This window comes from Eublepharis macularius, chromosome 12 (genome assembly GCF_028583425.1).
Source record: "Eublepharis macularius isolate TG4126 chromosome 12, MPM_Emac_v1.0, whole genome shotgun sequence".
NCBI lineage: Eukaryota > Metazoa > Chordata > Lepidosauria > Squamata > Eublepharidae > Eublepharis > Eublepharis macularius.
In genome coordinates, this window is record NC_072801.1 from 66433858 (window position 1) to 66456060 (window position 22203).

A 22203-nucleotide genomic window follows, 5' to 3' on the forward strand; every position below is an offset into this window, starting at 1 on the left:
GTTGACTCTATGTGATGGGAGAAGAAAAACAAAATAATAAATAGGTTGTATTAGAATGTGGAGATAGGATTTTAAAGAGATGATGTGGAGGACACCCGGGCCCACCAGGACATTATGTCCTTTCGACGGGCCTGTAAGACGGAGTTGTTCCACCAGGCGTATGGTTGAGGCCAGTCTTTGACTTTGACTTTCTGATTGCTTAGGTGCCTCCCTACCGGTCTCCCACCAGGGGAGCGACAAATCATCTGCACCCCCCCCCATAAGTGCTGTCATCAGAATATGATCCAACTGTGGACCTCACCTACTTCTCTTGGGGTATTTTGCTCAGATTGGGGAAATTGGAGGGGGCCGCCATCTGTTTTAGGTATTTATGAATTTGTATTTCACATTTTAAATCTTATTAATATATGTTTATATATTTTAAATGCTTATTGAGCATTTTATTTTAACCCTCCCTGAGCCTGTTCATAGGAAGGGTGGGATAAAAATCAAATAAATAAATAAAATTGTTTCCACTTTCATACAATGATACGTTGTAGTGTACTCTCACGGATTTATAGTTCTTGTTAGTAGTGATTGTGTAATTGTACTGTGTGAGATATTTTCTAATCGATTTTCTATTTTTGGAATATTAGTGGTTGAGTGTATTTTTTACTCCTCATGTTGCACACTCTTTTTGGTAGCTGGTTTGCAGGGTATCCTTTGGCTTTAGTTGTAGCATAATATCATTTTCTGGCACTAGGATTGGCCATGCACACTCTTTGTGCATGTGCGTCTCACCTGCCCTCTCCATTTCCTGGTGCCTTTCTGACCAGCATCACTTCCATCTGGTCTGGGTTCAATTTCAGTTTGCTCTCTTTCAGCCAATTGATCACAGCTGTCAGGTAGGTAATAGCCTAGATTATGCAAAAGAGTAGTCTAAATGGGAATAAGACTTCCCAACATGTCAGTAGAAAGTATATTCTTTCTCAAATGAGCAAAAATGAACAAAACCTCTTTCTTTCTTTCATTGGGTATTGGTGCAACTCATTTGACAAGAAGCAGAACTATTTATTTCGTACTCAAATTAATATCAACTATAAGTTGCGCTAGAAAGTGATCATTGGCAAGAAGGGGGAGCCCCTACCAGTTGCATAAAAGCCCATTGCAGTTAAACCACTCCATCAAGTATTTTATGTGACTAGGAACATCAAACAAAAACAAGTGCTGACTTTAAAAAAAATCCCCTGCTATCATAAAGATTATCTATAGTTGCTAAAGCCATTCTTAATTTTCTTATTATCTCAAAGGAAGGCTGTCAGAAATGTCTGTGTTCGACTGCAGTACAAGACATCACTGCTGGAACCGGGCTGGCACATGGCCAATAGCAAGTCTGGAGAGAAAAGCTTCTAAGCCATTCCAGCTTCCTCACTTAGGCAGATGACCTGTGCTGCTTACCTCCGAAACACATGATTTTTGGATCAGCATGGGAGGAGCTCCTCTTTGTTTGCAGCCCAGCAGGAATTCTCTCTCAAACGGCCTATAAGTGTCTACACTCTGAGCATGTCAAGAGTGAACTCAGACGCAGACTCAAACAACTTTCATTCTGGGAACTTCGTTGCTACATGTATACTAGGGCCCCAGATTTGAGATGGCACTTGAAGAATTCAAGAGGGATAGTTCCCAGAAAGAACTAGTGAGAATTAGGCATCAAATCAAGGCTTTATTGCAAGGACATAGACAAATAAGTGAATGGCATTGGTTATAAACACCCCAAAAAATGATTATGAAAATGTAAAAGAACAGTGGAAAATTAACAGAAACCACCTCCATTTTCACACAGGAAAGATAGACATGCCTAACCACAAAACATTGTACAGTTTTCTAAAGTGTAGTAACAATTTTTACTCCTAATAACCTAAAATGGTAAAGGGCACCTAGCATAAGTCATACAAGCCTGTCCTGATGGGTAAGTGTCTTTCAGTGGTAAAGAGAGCATGATCAAAGAGTGCACACCTCAGAGCACAAGGGAATTGGATTGGAATCAAGAAGAATCAAAGATTAGTCCAGCTCGGACCCACCAGAAGGATCCAAAGAGGAATCTAACATTTGAGGGTTCTGAGGGCTACTCTTGTACCCCAAAAGGGTAAAAAATTGTAATGGGGGAGGCACAAATTACGTGCCTTTGGAGAGAAATCAGAAAGCTGGAAAGAAGTTGGAAGAGCCTGATCAATGATAACGTGGCAAGAAATACAGAGAATAAAAGGAAGATTTGATTAACGTTAATGTCGGGGCGAACACTTCATGACAGCAATGTAGACAAAAATCAGCAACTCACAGATTTGTGGGGCTAACTTACTTGGGTTGGAATTGGATTCAGGGAGAAAGACATCCTAAATTGTACTGACCATTTTTGTCTATTTGTGTATGAGAAAACTCATGAGTGCAGGAAAAGAAATAATGGAATGCTTTTATTGAGCCAAGGATATGTTTATCTGTAAGTGTAGAAGGTGATACTGATCTGTTTGTGTACCTGAGACTGGTGTAGAATCAAAACATATAAAGCACAGCCTATCACTATGAATGGGTGTCTGGGATGGCGAAGTGGAGGTAACATGCTCGAGCGTCTCCAGGACTGGAGTTTTATGACACCGTTAGATCTGCTCTTCCCAAAAGTTCTTCTTTTCAGAGAAAATGGCACTCCCACCTGGGTGCCGCCATCTGCCCTCCTACACGGAGGGAGAGAGAAGCCAGCTTTCCCAGGCATCTGGGTGCTTTGTGGGGGCGTAGCCTGGCTAATATATGCCAGCCTCGCTCCCACCCTCCATGCAGTTTCCTTTGCAAGCTCGACCCTCCCTCCGCATCCTATTTTGTGGCAGTACAGGAATAGCCAGGTAGGAATTTTTTCACCCCTCGCCTGATTGACCATTGGTAAAGGGTGTTTTTTGCCTACCTTGTACTGCCGGTTAGGTAACAGAAAAAATGACAGAGATTGGTTTTGGGGGAGAGGGGTCAGAATGCCTAAGAATCCTGGAATTGTGCAAACATTTCAGAAAATCATTATACCTATCAGGGTTTTTCATGTATACTTTTATCTCAGGAAGGCATATGACTAGTCTCCATTTATGGTCTACTGCTACTACAAAAAATGTCCCCAGAGGAAAAGAGATGAAGATCTAAGTAAGATCATTCTTTTTCCGAATGAGTTGCTCCCTGGTGTTCAGCTGAGGCCTCATTATCATAATGTAGCATTTGGGGAAGAAGATGCAGCCCAACAAGCCAGCATTAGAGACCAAGATGGAGAGGATCTCAACGGCCACCATGTATTTCCCTTTGGTGCTCAGATATGTTGGGACAAAGGACACCCAAACAGTGCAGAAGAGCAGCATGCTGAAGGTGATCAGCTTGGCTTCATTGAAACTGTCAGGCAATTTTCGGGCAAAGAAAGCCACAGTGAAGCTGATGATGGCCAGGAAGCCCATGTAGCCCAGGACAAGATAGAACATGACCTCTGAGCCTTCGTTGCACAGCACTGTGATCTGACTGAGCTGGGAGTGCATGTCAAGATCTGGGAAGGGGGGAGAGGTGACTATCCAGATGGTGCAGATGCCAATTTGTATGAGAGAAGAGAGAATTATTACAGATGTTGCCAGTCTCTTCCCTGCCCATTTCATGATGCTCTTTCCTGGCTTAGTGGCCAAGAAGACCAGAACCACAGTGATAGTTTTGGCCAACACACATGAAACAGAGATGGAGAAGGTGATCCCAAACACCTTTTGCTGCAGAAGACAGGTCAGCTCCCCAGGTTGACCAAGGAACAGAAAAGTGCAAAGGAATCCGAACAGGAGAGAGGCCAGGAGGGTGCAGGTGATGCTCCTGTTGTTGGCTTTGACAATGGGAGTGTCCCAGTGCAGAACAAAGAGCCCAATCACTATGATGGTGGTTAAGGAATATAAAAGGGCCAAGGAACCCAAGGCTGCTCCCAAAGGTTCTCCAAAGGATAAGAAAGCCAGGCTTCGGGGAATGCATCTGTCATGCTTTGCGTTCGGATACTGATCCTCTGGGCATTTCTGGCATTGGTCAGCATCTGAAATTAACAAGAAAGGCCTCAATGACAATAATATTTTGCAAACACAATATTTATTGCTTTTATGTGACTATAGAATTTGACTTTGTGTGTAGAAATCAGACATTAATATGATACAGGAATACCCATTGCTAGTTTCCCTCGTTCTTGAGTTACATACTCAACAGTTTGTGTATGAAAATATAATACAGACTGAAAGAAGAGGAAGAAAAGAGTACATTTGGAGAAAAAACCCTGTTTCAGTTCAGATATACCCCACGTGCCTCCTATTTTCTTCTCCAGTTCAAGAAATGAGATTTTCACTAACCCTTTTTTACAATTGTTGCCAACATAAGGAATTATTTTTAGAACTGACAACAATGTTAAACTTTGTCTTTTTTCTCAAATATTCATTCATTCTTTCCTTACCAACTTCCACTGAAATCCTCCCTTCTGGGCACCGAGAACAACGATAGCAACAGACTTCTTTCCCCTCCATCACAATTTTGCTGGATCCAGGTTGGCAGCTCTTGACACATGTTGAAGATGGCACCACCTAACAGCAGCCACAAAGAGGGTTTTTTAAAAGGGACCTGTATGGTTACCAAATCCAGACTGGGTAATTCATGGTGGTTTTTGACTAATACTTGGGGAGGCAGTTCAATTGGTATGTAATTATATATTTATGCTGTCACACAAAATGGCTGCTCCATGCCTAATTTCACCCTGGGATTCCCGCTGCGGCAAGCTCTGGAGTATCTGGCTACCTCATCTGGGCTTCGCTACACAGCAGTGCCCTCTGGTGGCTTAACAGGGTAGGAAGTGAGTTGTCTTGAATACGCTTAGACTTTTACACATGAGAATTTCTGCTACAGAAACACGCTTAAATATTAAAGACCCATTGCCACCCTAGTTGGAATAAAGAGGCAGACACCAAGTTGGATCTAAGGGCCACTTTATTAACTATATACATTAACATTAATACACACAGCGGCAAGGGCCTAAAGCGGTACAGGTCAGGCCACGGGATCCCCATGGACCACCGCCCTGACCTGTCTGGGCGAGCCCCGAAGCCCCGGCCGGCCAGGCAACGTGGTCACCCCCTTCTCAAGCTCCTAACACCTCAGCCGTATAGCAGTGAGGTAAGGACTCGCAAGCTGGGGTTTCCAAAGGCAGCCTGCCCCTGCAACTGGCAGCCGTCAAAGCAGTACCAGCCCTTCAGGCAGGCCCCTCTTCCCACTAAAGGGGAAGCGCCAAGGGTGCTCACCGTCCCGCACCCTAACTACCCCAAAACCTGCCAGGACAACTTAACTGGCACCACCCAGCAGTCAAATTCCTCAATCCCTACGTACTGGTGCAAGGTAGGCGAAAAAACCCCTCTCCACTTTGCCAATTCCGGAGGGGAGGAAAAAATTCCTACCTGACTCTGACACAGCAGCCGGCTAATCCTGCACCAATACTGGGAGAGGAGGGTGGGCCAAGCAACTGGCCGCGACTGCGGCTGGGCCGGGCAGAGCACGTCCTTTCCTCTGCTCTGCCCTGCCCAGCAACCCATTCCTGGAAGGAGGGCAGGGCCGGTGTTGCCTCACTCCTTCCAGGGCAGCAATAACGGCACCCGGCTGAACGGCCTCCAGCCTGCCGGGTAAGTGCCGCATTGCCACCCTAGTTGGAATAAAGAGGCAGACACCAAGTTGGATCTAAGGGCCACTTTATTAACTATACACATTAACATTAATACACACAGCGGCAAGGGCCTAAAGCGGTACAGGTCAGGCCACGGGATCCCCATGGACCACCGCCCTGACCTGTCTGGGCGAGCCCCGAAGCCCCGGGTGTGACCCATCCGTTGGATGGCGTGGACCCGGCCGGCCAGGCAACGTGGTCACCCCCTTCTCAAGCTCCTAACACCTCAGCCGTATAGCAGTGAGGTAAGGACTCGCAAGCTGGGGTTTCCAAAGGCAGCCTGCCCCTGCAACTGGCAGCCGTCAAAGCAGTACCAGCCCTTCAGGCAGGCCCCTCTTCCCACTAAAGGGGAAGCGCCAAGGGTGCTCACCTTCCCGCACCCTAACTACCCCAAAACCTGCTAACGCCGAAGCCAAGCCTCTGCTTAGGCCTTGGCGCCCCACTGATAACCTAGGGCCAACTGTAGCCCTTGCCCCAAGTCATCCAAAAATATTTGGTTGCCCACTTCAGAGAGGTGCACTCCATCGCCTCTGTAAAGGCCCGGCACCCCGGCCCGTATCCGAGGATGAGGCAAATACACTCCTAGCCCTCCTTCCAAAGCCTTTTGCATGGCACGATTGGCCTTCATCCTCACTCTCTCGATGGCTTTTCGGGAACCAGCTTCCCTCCAAACCAAACGAGGTACCATGGCTGACCATATAATCAGCACTCCTGGCCATCGCTCAGAAATAAGGCGCAAATCAGCTTGCGCCTGAGCAGACAACGCCTTGCCCTGGAGCATCCCCAGGTCGTTGCCACCCAAATGAATAACGAGGATATGGGGGGAGTCACGCCCCAATCCAAACAGCAAGGGCAAGAGTCCTGACCACCGGAGGCCACGGCAACCCTGCCATTCCGGCACAGCCTTCTCGCTCAATCCAAGCTGTGTCCCCACAGCTGTCCTTCTCGCTTGGTGGGCAGCCCAAAAAACATAACTGTGGCCGCAGATCAGGATATGTTGCCGGGCACCGCGCGCTCCATAACCTAAGAAACAATCAATTAACAACGTTCAACATGTGAAAGAGGACGTACGTAGGAACGGTAAGCAGCCGATTTCCACCTGCCCACCCGCTGTATTGCCTGCCTCGTGTATCCCATGGATGCAGCGGTGGATGCAGCCCCAATCCTGAACGAGTGTGTACCAAAATTCACCCCATTCAACCCCAACTTGCTCAAGGCTCGCTTTGTCACTGCCCAGAACTGAAAACGCATAAGCAGAGCACCGCTCTGGTGAGAGAAGAGCAACCCCTCACCATCTCCCCTCACCTTCCAATACCTGCTCAATGCCCTAACGGGGCACAATTCCGCGTCAGCGCAGGGGCCCAACCGCACCACTGCCCCCTTCCTCTATTGGTCAGTTTTAGACCAACGAACCGTAAGGGCAACGGCCTTTCCCTCAAACTTCAAGTCCCCGGCCATCAAAGCACGACCCGAGGAATCCCTTCCTGACTGAGCTACCAGCTCGCTAACCCGAAGGGCCCCAAAAAAGGCAGTTAAAGCAGCCGCATGGAAAAGTGTCGCTTCATACGGCGATGAACAAACCTCTTTCCATGCCACCTTCAGCCCTTTAAGGACTGCCGGGGAAATGGGCTCCCGCAGATCCACTCCTTTAGGGCATTCCCTGGCCCAGCCTTCCAACATCTTCCTAACCTGGAAGTCACCCGTGGCCTCCGGCAACCCCCGGGCTTTGCTGACAAATGCTAGCGCTGCCAACTGCCCCCTAATGGATCGCACCGCCAACCCCCTACCTCTTTGCCAGACACAGAATCGTAGCAAATGTTCAACCAGTACCGGCCAGCTATCAGCCAAACCCTCGGCCGTCCTGAACTCCCTTAACTGGCCTACCGCTCGCTGATAAGCTCTCCGTGTGCTGGGTGCGATGGCTGCTTGAATAGCCCGACAAACTTCGGCCTCCCAAGCTGCCATAGCTCTGGTGGCATCCGAGCCGGGAGCCGATCGGCCTCCGGAGCAAGGTTCCAAAAACGCTCCATCTGTAGGCGAGACAAGGCGTCCGTCCTACAGTTATCAACTCCAGGAACATGCCTGGCTCTGAATAAAATGTTCCTACGGAGGCACAACAGCGTAAATTCCCTCACCAACCTCATTACCATGGGGGACTTGGATGTTAACGCATTGACCACCTGAACTACCGCCTGGTTATCACACCAAAATTGTACCGTGTGATTGGCCAATTCCCGCCCCCACAGGTGAACCGCCACCAAAAGCGGGAAGAATTCCAAAAAAGTGAGGTCCCTAACTAATGCAGATGCCCGCCAATCTTTTGGCCACTGCTCCGCGCACCAATGTTTCCAGAAATAAACTTCGAAACCAGTGGATCCTGACGCGTCCGACGTCACCTGAAGCTCCGCCTCAAGCAAGAGAACCTCTCGCCACAAAGAAACCCCATTAAACTCGGCAAGAAAGGATTCCCACACTGCTAGGTCTGCACGCATACCCCCAGACACCCGCAACCGATGATGAGGTGCCCTCGCATAGCCGACGCAGAAAAGCCCTGCCAGGAGCAATAGCTTTGCAGGCGAAATTAAGGTAACCCACAAGCTGCTGTAGCTCAACCAGGGATACCTTATGCTGAGAGCGCATCCTAACCACCCTGGACCTAAGCTCATCCACTTTATCCGCCGGCAACCTGAAAGACTGTTGGACAGTGTCCAATTCTATCCCCAAGAAAGTCAGCACCTGAGAAAGACCCTCCATCTTCTCATGCGCCAACGGCACACTGGGGCCCTTTTCCAGGGGGGTGTTGACCCCCCGTACCGCCACCTCCTGGTTTCTTCCCACGCCATCCCGGCTTACCCTTGGGGCATGAATTGTATGGGTGGGAACCACCACAGGAGGGACACTCATGCCTAAATCGGCAAGGCTTCCGCATACAGGAACCCTTGTACGCAAACTCCCAACACAGGAGCCGGGGTTGAACCGGCTAACCCGCTGCAACGCGGGAGCTTGTGGCCTGCGCAGACCTATGCACGACGTGCCCACTATCTGAACTGTCCATCACGCTCGGCTTAGCCGGGGACATAACCTGCAACCATAGTTCCTGGTGAACCCGATCCCAAGGGATATTTGGGTTCATAGCAGCCCGCATATGGAACTCCTCGTCGTACTGCATCCATGCAGCACCCGAGAAGCCCGTGTAGCCCTTGAATATAATGTCAAGGTATTGAAATAGCTGTATAGCCCGGCTAGGTTGAGCCCTAACAATGACCCCGGCATAGATTAAAAAACCGGGCAGCCAATTATTCCACGTCCTATCAACCTTCCTCCTCTTGAGCCTCTCCTTGTCCCTGTCATCCATTTCGTCCTTACTCTTTTTCTCCAGCTCCCTAAAGAGCAGAGAAAAGAGGTCCACAAACTCCCCCTTCAATATCTTGTCCTTAGTTGCCTGAGTCAAATGTTTGCCCAACGGCAATGCCGTGTCCCCAAATGGAACAGCGTTGAAGGGGACCTGTCCGTATGCCAACGCCAGGTGAGGATAAAGCCCCACTGGGTTCCTGAATACCCAGGCCACCCCAAGTACGGGCTGGGGAAGGGGAGAGCAGCTCCAGTTCCCCAAGATGCGAGCCCGGGCGTTGCCTGTTGCGGTGACAACCCCACACCAGCTACTGTCCCGGATGCCTGACCACCACCCCCCTGCCTGCCCCCCAAAAGGTGTGTAAGCTCCCTGTGGAAGAGCAGGGAGAGGGGCTCTCACTGCCTGGGCCCAGGGCCCCCAAGGCCAAAGACTAGCTGATTGTGGTATGCTGTCTTTACCTCCAGCCTCCACGGGTTCCACAGCGACCGCTATAGGGGAAGAATCCTCCTGCCGGGCTTGCTCCCCTTCGCCGGTCGTCTCCTGAGGTTCCGTGGGCTCAGCGCCGCTCATGCTGCTGCCTCCGCCAGCCGCTCCTCCAGCTGCCCCTTCCAAAAGACATAAACGCCGTAAAATATCTCTATTAACTGCGTTCCTGGACGCCTTCTGTACAGGCCTCACCACATCAGCCTCCAGTGATGACACACCTACAGACCCTCTCGCCTGCTCCAAAGCGCGCAAGCACTTCAGAATATCCTGCTGGTCAGCCCCTTCTTCCTCCTCTGATGAAGACACGACTGGGCAAGGCCTTTTGGCTGCTTGCTTAGCCGCTGGCTGCTTCCCCTTAGGGGGTCCCCTACCTTTCCTTGGTGGCATGTACTGCCCTCACCACCACCACCTAAAGCAAGCAAGAAAGGCCCAATGAAATGCAGCAGGCAAAAGAGCCAGCCACAAAATGGCCGCCCGCCCGAGTGCCACCAGAAAATGGCCGCCCAAGAAGAGGGAAAACGAAACACCCAGTGGGCCTACAGAAGCCCCAGTCTGACTGAGAGCCCCAGGAGGTGGCCACACCGTGCCCTTAAGCACTAAATGCCCCCACCACCCAAGCAAAGGGCGACTTGGGAGCAACTACCTACCACCCAACAGGGGGTTATGGGGGGGCACACACAGCGCAGAAGCGCCCGCCACCCCACCAGGCCGCAGCCGCACACTGGGCCTAAACCCCGGCGCCTCCGTTTCCCGCCCAAGGCTGCGCCGCCGCCGCACACACTCTAAACCCCACTGGGCAAAGGTCCGAGCGACGAGGCACAAAAGCACTGACAAAGCCCGCTTGCCCGGCCTAAAAGGGGGGCCCAGGTAAAATCCCCCGCTCCCGGGGGCTGCCACCCCACTACCCCGAATGGCCGCTGGCCCCACAAGGCCGCCGCGCCGAAAGGCCTCGCCTCCGCAGACACGGCCGTGCTTAATGCGCTGCGCCGCGCCGCACTCGCGGCAAGCCTCCCCTGCTCCCGACGCCGCAGCGCTGTGCGGCCAACTCTGCCGGCTGAATCCGCCACTTCCGCAACGCCGCCGCCGCTTCTCCGCCGGTCCACCGCCGCCCCGAGAGCCGCCGCAACCATTGCTCGCTCAGGGTAGACGCGTCTACCCTCTCCAAGCAACTGGCCGCGACTGCGGCTGGGCCGGGCAGAGCACGTCCTTTCCTCTGCTCTGCCCCGCCCAGCAACCCATTCCTGGAAGGAGGGCGGGGCCGGTGTTGCCTCACTCCTTCCAGGACGGCAATAACGGCACCCGGCTGAACGGCCTCCAGCTTGCCGGGTAAGTGCCGCATAATTTCCCTAATGGTCAATAACTATTCCAGCACACCTAGAAGGTGGTTAAATTTTCAGATGGCATAACTGTATGCTTGTATGGTGCCCTGAAAATAATCCTTTGCCTCTGTAGACAGAAGAAGAATATATAATTTAAAAGATGGGGAAGTAGTACAGATCTCTGGAATGTGCTGAACACTTCTTAGATATGTGTATAATACTGGAATAAGACAAGATTTACTTCCTGGAGGAAGAAGGAATTCAGCAAGACCATCACCCACTTTCCATTTCTCTTCAGTAGAACTTAAGTAGATTCAAGAAAGCTAAAGAATGGAAGAGCAGCCCCTGCCATACTTTAGGGACCTATTATTAACTACTATGCTGGGGCTTGATGTTTGTTGACCGGCTGAGTAAAATCTTATGTGTAAAAGATTCTGTTAGCTGACACGGCAGAGAAGCCTATCTTACTACGTTGAACTTTTAGCAAGAAAAGAGCCATTGCAATAGGTACGTAACCTTGATTTTATAAAAACATCCTCTTTGCTTGCATTCCTGTAGATATCTACTGTAGCTAGATTCTTTCCCATTCACTGTAAAGAGATTCGCAGTAGGTAGACAGGGAAATGGGGCTGTGCTTAAATGTCTATATATGCTGGGTACTGAGAACCAGACTTTATCCCTAAAAAGAACATTTTGGAATGCTGAATTGGGGATCATCAACAAATCTTTAAGTCACGCAGTCTTGGATTCTTGCAGTGAAATTGTTCAGATTCAACAGACAGATCCTTAAATCATGTTGTCTCTTTCACTGTGACTCAGACGAGACACTATTACAGAAGGGCAATGCTCCAACAGTTGCTCAAAAGTTTATGGTTTAACCATAGAGTTTGAGATGAATGCTAGGGCATCACCTGACACAGTAACATCACTTCTTATTTGTAATACAAATGATGCCATGACATGGATATTGATATTGATCATTCCCTAATGCCCCCCCCCTTTGGCACCATGCTGAGTCATATGAGCAGCCGTATCTTGGTCATGGTTACAATTTGGAGCATCCACAAACTGTCTGAGACAGAGGAGGATCAGGAAAAAATGAAGATTGAACTCAAAGAAGGGAGGAAAGAGGTAACCTTTGTTTTTTGTGGCCACTTTTAAGTTCTGTCATAAAACACAAACATTTCTTGCCACCTTACTCACTTGGGACATTCGCCACATTTGCATGTCTGCATAAACGGAGCAAAGGGTGGAAAGTGATAAAAAAATTTCATCATCCTCCATGGCTCCTCAGAAGTTAGGCTTAGACACTTCAAGGGCACATGATAACCAATGGAATAGCCTGTCAGGGTCTTCGCACCCCCAGCCATACCTCAGAGGTGTGACAAACTTGAATCAAGGACTGGACTCTAAAGGACATTGTGCTCTTAGGTTAGAGACAGCTGTGGCTGTCCTGTGAAAGTGTGCAGAGGAGGGGCCCTTTCTGAGCTTATCTGTCTTCTACTTATCTGCTTACCTCCAGCATTCAGCTTGGGAAGAGGAATCGTTGCCATTGATACGTAACCTTAGAACTTCTGAACGTTCTAAAACATCCGTTTTCCTTTGTAGTCACTTTGTTTTTGCTTTACATGTAACGTAACTGTTGGGGGATGGGAAGTGGGAACTTAGGCAAGGCTGGAAGTTAGGGGGAGGGAACTGGGCTGTACTTCGATCCCAATATAGGCTTGTGGCTTGGCGCAGAATTTCATTCCTGGCAATGAACTCATGGATTATCAATAAAGCTTTAACTCCTGCAGTTCTGCACTTCTGGACTCATGCAGGGATTGAGATCTACTTGACAGAACCTTACATAGATGTTAGCTTTCCTTGTCTTGCTGTCCTTTGAAATACTTTCAGGTGGGTAGCCAAGTTGGGCTATAGTAGAAGAGCAAGATTTGGCCCCAGTCGCACCTTAGAGAATAACTTGATTTCCACAGGGTGAGCTTTGCAGACTCAAAGCTCCCTTGGTCTGTTGAGCTTTGACTCTTGAAACTCACACCCTGGAAATCTAGTTGGTCTTGCAAGGTACAAGATGCAACTGGAACCAAATCTTTGAAAGCAGCGGTGAGTCAGAGAGATTTCCACGGCTTTATCTTTTCCTTGCCCAAAGGAAAGAGTCGGGGGAGGGGTAGGAAAGCATTTTTCTCTGACCTAGATTTAGGAGAAGAGTACGTTTTTATACTTTGCATTTTAAATTTACACAGTGAGAGGGAGAGGTGCAGAAAGTTGAGTTGAGTTTTAACTCGACCTCCCCACAAATGGGCTCAGGGCAGGGTACACTGGCGTATGCACTGGCGTATGCACTGGCGTAGTTTGCAGCAGTAAAATAGCTAGACCATCCAATTCCTATGTAGTATAAAGCCTTCGGTAACCACAGTCCTCCCTGCCAGATGCATCTGACAAAGAGAACTGTGGTCCCCGAAAGCCCACACCAGGCACCACTACACTTCCTGGACACCACTGTACAACTACATAATGGACGAATAAATACCACCTTATACCGGAAACCAACAGACCGATACTACATATTTACATGCCTCCAGCTACCACCCTAAACATACCATTCGGTCTATTGTCTACAGCCAAGCCTTACGTTACAATCGTATCTGCTCCAATGCTCTCGACTGAGACTCACACTTAAGAGATTTACAACAAGCATTTTTGAGACTACAGTACCCACCAAATGAAGTGAAGAAACAAATCAACAGGGCCAGACTAGTACCCAGAAACAGTTTTCTCCAGAACAAACCTAAAGGAACTAACAACAGAACACCACTGGTTGTCACCTATAGCTCCCAGCTCAAACCCATCCAACGTATCATCAGTGAGCTACAACCCATCCTGGAAAATGATGCCTCTCTCTCAGAAGCCCTGGGTGGAAGACCTTTCCTTGCCTACAGACAGCCCCCCAACCTTAAACGACTTCTCACCCACAATCATGAATCGGCCAGCAGAGTCACCAGCACACGTACCAGGCCCTGCAACAGACCCAGATGCCAGCTCTGCCCCTATGTCTACCCAGGGAATACAATTACCGGACCCAATGGCATCAACTACACTGTCTCTGGCTCTTACAGCTGCTCATCCTCAAATCTGATATATGCCCTCATGTGCCAACAATGTCCTTCTGCTCTGTACATTGGACAAACCAGCCAACCTCTACGCAAAAGAATAAATGGACACAAATCTGACATTAGAAATGGAAACATCCAAAAACCAGTGGGAGAACAATCTACCAGGACATTCCATCCAAGACTTAAAGGTCGCTGTAGTTCAACAGAAACCTTTCAAAAACAAAATCCAACGAGAGGCTGCTGAATTGGAATTCATATGCAAATTTGACTCTGTCAAGCTGGGGCTGAATAGGGACTATGAATGGTTATCACATTATCACAGGTAACAGATTTCCTTTACAGAGGCGGGGTCTGGGGGAGCCCAGTGGCGCCTGGCGTGGGCTTTCGGGGACCACAGTTCTCTTTGTCAGATGCATCTGGCGGGGAGAACTGGTTATCGAAGGCTTATACTACATAGGAATTGGATGGTCTAGCTATTTTACTGCTGCAAACTAACAGGGCAAACTCCCTTGAAGCCTCACTCAAGCCAACTGACCCCAAAAGGACACCAAAAGGAGATGTTTACATTTACTGGCAAAGGAATGTTTTGATTGCACCCTCCCTCTCTCCCCCCCTAACTGCATCTTCTCTCTTCTCTCTCCTCCCCTCCTCTTCTATATTTGACCAGTTTATGTACCATGCATCTGACGAAGAGAACTTGATTCTCGAAAGCTTATGCTACAATAAAATTGGTTAGTCTTAAAGGTGCTACTGGACTCTTTTTGATTTTGCTACTACAGACTAACACGGCTAACTCCTCTGGATCTTTGACAACAAAGGAGTGTCTCTCTATCACAAACCAAAAAGGCTGTCCAAAAGGACGCCATGAGCAATGTTATCAAAAGCTGCAGAGGGATTCAGCAAGATTGACAGGATAAGGCACAGTAGATGCTCTGTTTCTCTGCTTCTAACAAGCACTGCCTAGCCATGGAAGATGGGTCTTCTTTTCAGCTTTCTACTACTTCTACCCACCTAGCCAGCTAGCAGGTTTGAACTTATTTGATTTTAATTCTGAAAGTTATCCTTTGGAGATTGGTTTTTTTTATTGTTTATCTTAGGTATTTTTACTGTTGTTGTACCCTTCCCTGAGCCCATTTGTGGGGAGGTCGAGTTAAAACTCAACTCAACTTTCTGCACCTCTCCCTCTCACTGTGTAAATTTAAAATGCAAACTCCTTGGGTAGAGACCTGGCTGATGTTTTTTGCAAATAAGTTTTCCTTTGCAAAGCATTGGGTGTGTTGGGTACACTGTGTAGACCTGTCTGTGTATGTGATTTGATAGTAAGTTTCTAAACCTGATGAGGATCCATTTAATATTATCTGGTCAGTTATGTAGCACCATGAATGAAATCCAGTATTTTTACTCAAAAAAGAAGCAGCAGACTAAGAGGTTTTGGAAATTCTTCCATTGGAAGATCCTGAATTGAAAACACAAGTTGCATAGAATGTAGACTTCGAAAGGTGTCAGGGTGAAACAGCGAGGCAGAATGGGAAGAAATCTTTTAGGGGAAAGGGAGATTCAATGGCTGTTGGAACATCCCTAAAGACTTGTGGAATCTCCCAAATCTCAGTAACTTATCCAGTGGAGAACCTTTTGGAGATGTGATTGGGTTTTCCTTTACTTTTCCTTTTTGTGTGAGTGAAAGCCTTATACTATTCCACAAAGTTTATGAGTCAAGAAAAGATGGATGACCACTAACCTCATTAGCACCTTTAAGATGAACCGACGTTACGTGATGCACGATGCATCTGATGAAGAGAGCTGTGATTCCCGAAAGCTTATGCTGCAGTAAAGTTGGTTCGATTTAAATGTGCTATTGGACTCTTTTCTATTTTGCTACTACAGACTAACACGGCTAACTCCTCTGGATCTATGATCTCATTAGGGATACCACATTTTTGGTTTTATGAAACTGAAACTTGTGAAGAGAATGGATAATACAGAATAGAATTTTTGCTCTTATGCTCAAATTTCACAGCACCTGTCAGACTATGGAATCCCAGTTATCTCGAGTTCATCTCTCACCCCTTCTGCAAGAAGCGCAGGGTCTCTTGGTTCAAAGGGTTTATTGAAAGACTATGCTCAGGATACAGGTGTCCATAATCCAAGGCTGGAAAACAACAAATATGACCGTCACCAACTAACTAATACAACTCAAAGGAAAATTAAACACTCTTATATGCAAAAGTACAAAATTTACTCATACAACATTGAATCATAAATATAATCCAACCAGTTCAAATAGAACAGCCGTATTGGGGCACGTGTCGTATTTCAAAGGAAATTAACATGGGGAGGGCAAAAAGGTTTTCAAGCCAAACCCCTATGTTTTTTGCAGAAACACAATCACTTCAAATAGGGCTAAAAAAAGCCTCCGCATAGGTAGATACAGGTTTCAGTATATACAAGGCACATACATGTTGCTCCAAGCAGTATTTCAACACACTTTGAACAGAATCAACATATTCTAAATTGTAACTGAACGGGTCAGCCAGCAAGAGGTCCCGTTTCCGGTATCCCCTTCTTCAGAGCAGTTACAAATAAGATGATTCAAATAATGCTTCTATCTCACTCACGGCTCGCTCACTGGCGTATGCAGTGCAGTACGCCAGTGCATACGCCAGTGAGCGAGCCGTGAGTGAGATAGAAGCATTATTTGAATCATCTTATTTGTAACTGCTCTGAAGAAGGGGATACCGGAAACGGGACCTCTTGCTGGCTGACCCGTTCAGTTACAATTTAGAATATGTTGATTCTGTTCAAAGTGTGTTGAAATACTGCTTGGAGCAACATGTATGTGCCTTGTATATACTGAAACCTGTATCTACCTATGCGGAGGCTTTTTTTAGCCCTATTTGAAGTGATTGTGTTTCTGCAAAAAACATAGGGGTTTGGCTTGAAAACCTTTTTGCCCTCCCCATGTTAATTTCCTTTGAAATACGACACGTGCCCCAATACGGCTGTTCTATTTGAACTGGTTGGATTATATTTATGATTCAATGTTGTATGAGTAAATTTTGTACTTTTGCATATAAGAGTGTTTAATTTTCCTTTGAGTTGTATTAGTTAGTTGGTGACGGTCATATTTGTTGTTTTCCAGTCTTATACTGTCACCCTCTCTTTGTGTGATTGTGGTCCATAATCCAAGGGCTGGGGAGGCCCCTGGCGGAACAAAAGCTTTGTTGAGAATGGCATGTAAAACGAAAGTTACAACACATCAAACACCCATTCCCAGCCTCCCCCCAGCGTTGTCTGCGAAGGCCTGAGGAGATGAGGAAATCAAGGTTGTTGACTGGACTGGATAGATAAGACTCTTAGCTCCACTGAGTATGAACGGCCTGGGCAACATCTGGGCCTAGAGGGAGGAAAACTGGAAAACTACTGATTATAACACAAGTTAACATGGTGTTACTCTGGCTAGAGAACTGACATCCTGGCAGTACCTTTCAAATGAATGACCAGAAGATTAGAATGCACAAAAGGAAATCCTTATTTACTCAATAAGTAATTAAATAATTGAACCCCTGTGGTTTTGGACATGCTGAACCACTGAACTCAGGATGGGCCCAGAGATGGAGATAAGTATTCTTCTCTGTTCATTTAAATGATGGGTGTTGTTTGTATTGTATTTAGATTGCATTTTAATTGTTCTAAGCAGTTTGGTGTCTTTTCAGGGAGAAATGTATTGAAAAGGGACTGTAACTACAGAAATTTTCTTAGACTGTAACATTTCATGTTGAGTGTAAAGAATTCACACCTGATTATATTTGTGATTCCATATAATCGCACTTGCGTTAATGGTGAATTCTTGGCCTCCAGGAGCCCAGGGATCCATCTTTCCAACTTGAACATGCCGTAAGGATCTATTGAGGAATGTGATTATGTTGATGATGTCGTATCCAAAGGCCTGTCCTCCATTTCTATCAATGAAGATTTCATCCCCGGCGCTATTGTTAAAGCGAACCTTTCTTAGAAAAGAGTGCAGCTAGATGAGAGAGAAAAAGTTGCAAACAGGGAGAAAAAACACATGGAGAGAAAGGGCACATTGCCCCTTGTGAGGTGATCTCTGCGTTGAAAAGTCTATTCACTACTCTTGTATTTTCCAACCAGAGGAATTCTTTAGCAATCTCTCTCCAGGTGCATCTCAAATGTGGCATTTTGTGTGAGATCTTCCCTCGCTGCTTGAGACTGCACACACATTTATAAATCCAAAGCCCACCTTAGATAAACTCATCCAAGCTCCTAATGCTTCGTCTACCTTGAGAGACATCCATTAAGTTATTTTTTGGGGAGCATAAATGTCAGCTAGCCCCAGGCCTTATATCTGGACTCCCCAGATACTAGTTTGTTCATTTGGGTCTGCTTCTCTCCATGAAATGCTGGTTGTTTTGCTGCTCCTCTGCTTTCATCTTTAAGACTAGTAATGATCACCCTAACTGAAACTGCTGTCTTCCCTTTCCTCCATAACTTCTTCTTAGTTAGCTCTGTATGTGTGCCATATACTCTGTGCTTGTTTGCTTAACTTTTACTTCTTTTAAATAAATACCTTTCCAGTTGAACATCTGCATGATTTATTTGCGAGTTCTTTTATGGTAATAATCCCTATAAACACTGGTAGAGATTCCCAGTTACCTCCTCTGAGGGCCAAGCTACACATGACGAATGACACTTGAATGGCAAGTGGATTGAGTGGAGGGCAAGTGAACAGGGAGAAATACACTTGCCGTTCAAGTGTCATTGGTCATGTGTAGCTTCGTCCTCACTCTTTCTCCTTAAGTCAACTCTCCCAACTAATTAGGAGTCCACCTATTTGGGTAATATAAGGGAGACCCTTCCCTACAGCCACCAGTCTGGACCTTGCTTCCATCCATGCAGCCTCTGCAAGAGTTGGAATGTATTGGGAAATATCTGATGTAGGATACACATTAGATGTAGTAAGGATGTAGTAAGCAAAGCCCATCCCATGGAACAAGCATGTATGAAATTTGGAAATGATCAAGGAGAAAATAAATTATTTTGTCAGCACTGAGAGTGATTGAAAACTATCCAGATATTTGGTTGTTCCCTGGGGGTCTAAGTGCATGTTATATTTTCACAAGGAAACATCAAGGATAGTTTGGAGCAACATAATTGAATTTCGATCAGGAGAACAATACAATAGGGGTACATATATATATGTACTGAACAGATTTTTGTCATTCTTACATTCTCGCAACCCTCCCTGCCCCTGGCTCTTTCACTCTGGAAAAATTGGCAAGTACAAGATCTCTTTCTCCAAAGCCATGATACTGGTCCATTTGGGATCCTGCGTGACTGAGAAACATCACCAAATACTAGTCCAGCATACACATCATTGTCCCTTCTGTTAGGCCATGGGAGCAACAAGAACGTGGATGGATTTGGGCATCAATACAAGAGACTGACAGCAAGAAGGGACATGAGCTTGGAAGAGTCACTGACCAGTCAAAATAAGGCTTGTCTGATTATGTCACCTATTCGAGTTGGAGAAGAAAAATATTTGCTACCCTAATTCATTCCCGTTTGAACTGAAATTAAGTGAACATTATGAAGGAAATTACCTCAAGAATGATTATCTGTTTCTTCATTTTTATATGTACAAGTCATTAAGTTATGCATGTATTCATGCTGAAAGAGCAGAAGGGAACTAATAGATCTCTCACAGAATTTTACGTTAGTATGTTTCAGCATCCCTCCCCCAAACAATCATTTTTCTGAGGAAAAAGGTCTTCCAAAGTACATTCTCTGTCAAAAAATAGAACTGTTTTAACAGTCTCCTTTTGTACTTTCTTCTCATGCTGAACGTCCTATGGATGTTCAGAGTTAATATGGTTTGAATTCAAAGAGAAATAAGAATTGTATGAACCTACACAAATTAATTTTGGAGAAATGCATAAAATGCATATATCTTGTGTTAAAAAAAGCCTCATTAACCTATTTTCTGAACCCAAAAGTAGGATGAGGTGTGACTGATAGGAGCTGAGCCTCACCTGCCATGGCTGAATATTCCCAAGTTTTCTCCTCTCTGCAAATCCCTTTGCTCTCCGCTTGAAACTTGACAAATGCAGGGCATGGAGAGCATGTGCAAAGGAGTAAACAGCATTATAGACGCTGTAGCTATGGCCAGACATTCTCATTTCAAACCTGCGTTCAGGGAGGCTTCTCAACTTCTCCTTTCCAGTGCAGAGAGGAAGGAAGTGTTGCTTTAATTCAGGAAAAGAACACCGAAATATCGCTGACCAGTAAATGCGGAAATCCACATAAAAATCAAGCGGATTGATGCTATCGAGGAAATCCTCAAATCCTGGTCCCAAGTTTGTGTGCTGACGGAAAGACAAAGTACCGTTGAGAGATTTTGCTGTGAATGCGTTCTTCTGAAACAGAGCTGTGAAATCCAGCTTAGCAGTTATGATCCACACCCGCTCCATTGGATTGAAGTAATGATGACCTTCGTATGTATGTAGAATTAGTCGTAATCCTGCCATAGACATAAAATCCCCATGGACAAGAATGACATTCCCTTTCTTCGATGAGAGAGAAGATAAACCTGTCAGGACTGTCCTGATAGTATTTTCTGCTTTATTGAATACAATTGGCATCATTTGCGTGAAAGCAAGGCAAATGTTGTTCTGGAGGAGCCTGGGTCTCAGGGTCTGCAGAAAAGTTTCTCCACTCTCATCATCGGACGTGATGAGACCAACCCACGTCCATCCGAAATGCTGAAGCAGCTGAACTATCCCAACATAGTGAAGATTTTCATTCGGAAACATCTGGTACAAAGATGGGAACTGAACTTGATCACTCAGCACTGGATCAAAAGGGCCATAAGTGAGCTAATATAAAAAGGGTTAAAAAGTTATGTTTTGGCATTGGGAAATGGATTGCTGTGTTTTCCGAGACTTAAATCTTAGAGGAAATAAATTTAATCCTTCAACACATATTGTAATCCAAATCTTACTGGTTTTGCAGATACAATTCATATTCATAGACCCTACTAGGAAATCTGGGACTGAGCTAAATTCCAGTGCGGAATAATGTGGTCTGGGGACATATTTGTTCCTGGAATTCCAGGAAGGCCCCAGGAGTTATGACCTTCCAATCTCCCATTCGTATTCTGCCTCGTTAGTTCCTGTCGCAATGCATGAGCAGAAGAGGCCTGCGGTCCTCAAAGGGGTTTGTTGGAATAAAAGCAGGTTAGATTTTTAGGTCTGTTTTATAGAAATCTACAACTTCTGATGTGGAGAAAAGTATCTATTTGGAGAATGGGTTGAGCAGCTCCACTACGAAGCTCTGATACCTGCTATGCATTCACCTGAGGACACATACAGGCCTCGCGCCATACGGGAACTCTAGTCCCCTCAGCTTCTACTGTATGATGGCTGGTCAAGCTGTCCCATGATGAGGTCTGTCAATGTTGGAGGCTTTTTGCAATAATTGTACACTGTTGCTATAATGTTATTTATGGAAATGTTATTATTATGCTACCATATTTTAACTTTTATGTGGTTGTAATCTGCAAGGTGAATGAATTAAAAGTCTAATAAATAAATAAATAAATAAATACTTGTGGTATCTTGTAGTTTGTTAACATGTTGGCCATCTGAATTGAGTTTTGAGAGGAGACTTCACCGATGAATGCCAGAATTTTCCTCCTGTTGCAGTTGTAATTGGTGGGATTCCGTAACAAGAAGTAGAGGAAATTGAGTGTGTTCAAACTAGTTGTCATTACGCTGAGTTGATTGTCATTCCCCATATATTTCAATGAAATGTTGGGCAAGAGATGGTTATTCTGGTTGATCTCATTTACAGCAAAAACAAGGGACAGGAAATGCTGCAAGTATTTAGGGGCTACCCTGTAGAGAGATTTCCATGTGTAACAGAGAAACAAAAGACTATTGTTACCACCCACTTCTAGCTGCAGACACTGTATCAGCAGTTGAAACTCTTATTTCAAATTACAGTTAGATGCAATGTTGACTCTTCAGGCAATCACTAATCACAACAGTCACAAAGGTGCTTCCTAGTTGCTTGTAAGATTGTCCTTCTGGTGGGCACCAATATCCATGGCTAGATGTTCAAATATGATGCCATCATTGACAGAGAATCCCATCTCCGGCTCCACATTTTCACTCCCATTTAAACAGCTCA

The 22203-nt window shown here is 46.2% G+C and overlaps 1 protein-coding gene across 1 annotated transcript; it reads right to left on the reverse strand.

Moving 5' to 3' along the window:
• Positions 1–3155: 3155 nt before the first annotated feature.
• On the reverse strand, positions 3156–10696 carry LOC129339566 (vomeronasal type-2 receptor 26-like). The gene is made up of 5 exons (XM_054994146.1): positions 10564–10696; positions 9539–9685; positions 7142–7341; positions 4475–4601; positions 3156–4066 (listed from the first exon to the last, which is right to left on the reverse strand). The coding sequence occupies exons 1-5, from the start codon at positions 10694–10696 to the stop codon at positions 3156–3158; spliced, it is 1518 nt and encodes a 505-aa protein (XP_054850121.1).
• Between the last annotated feature and the right edge of the window lie 11507 nt (positions 10697–22203).

What these genes read in the sequence shown, in the direction of transcription:
- LOC129339566 (XM_054994146.1), bottom strand. Translation starts at nt 10,696, where the DNA reads ATGGTTGCGGCGGCTCTCGGGGCGGCGGTGGACCGGCGGAGAAGCGGC. An exon ending in GGAACCCGTGGAGGCTGGAG is followed by an intron (nt 7,342 to 9,538) that starts GTAAAGACAGCA and finishes TTTCCCCGGCAG; the next exon opens with TCCTTAAAGGGCTGAAGGTG. An exon ending in GAGGATTTCAGTGGAAGTTG is followed by an intron (nt 4,067 to 4,474) that starts GTAAGGAAAGAA and finishes TGTTAATTTCAG; the next exon opens with ATGCTGACCAATGCCAGAAA.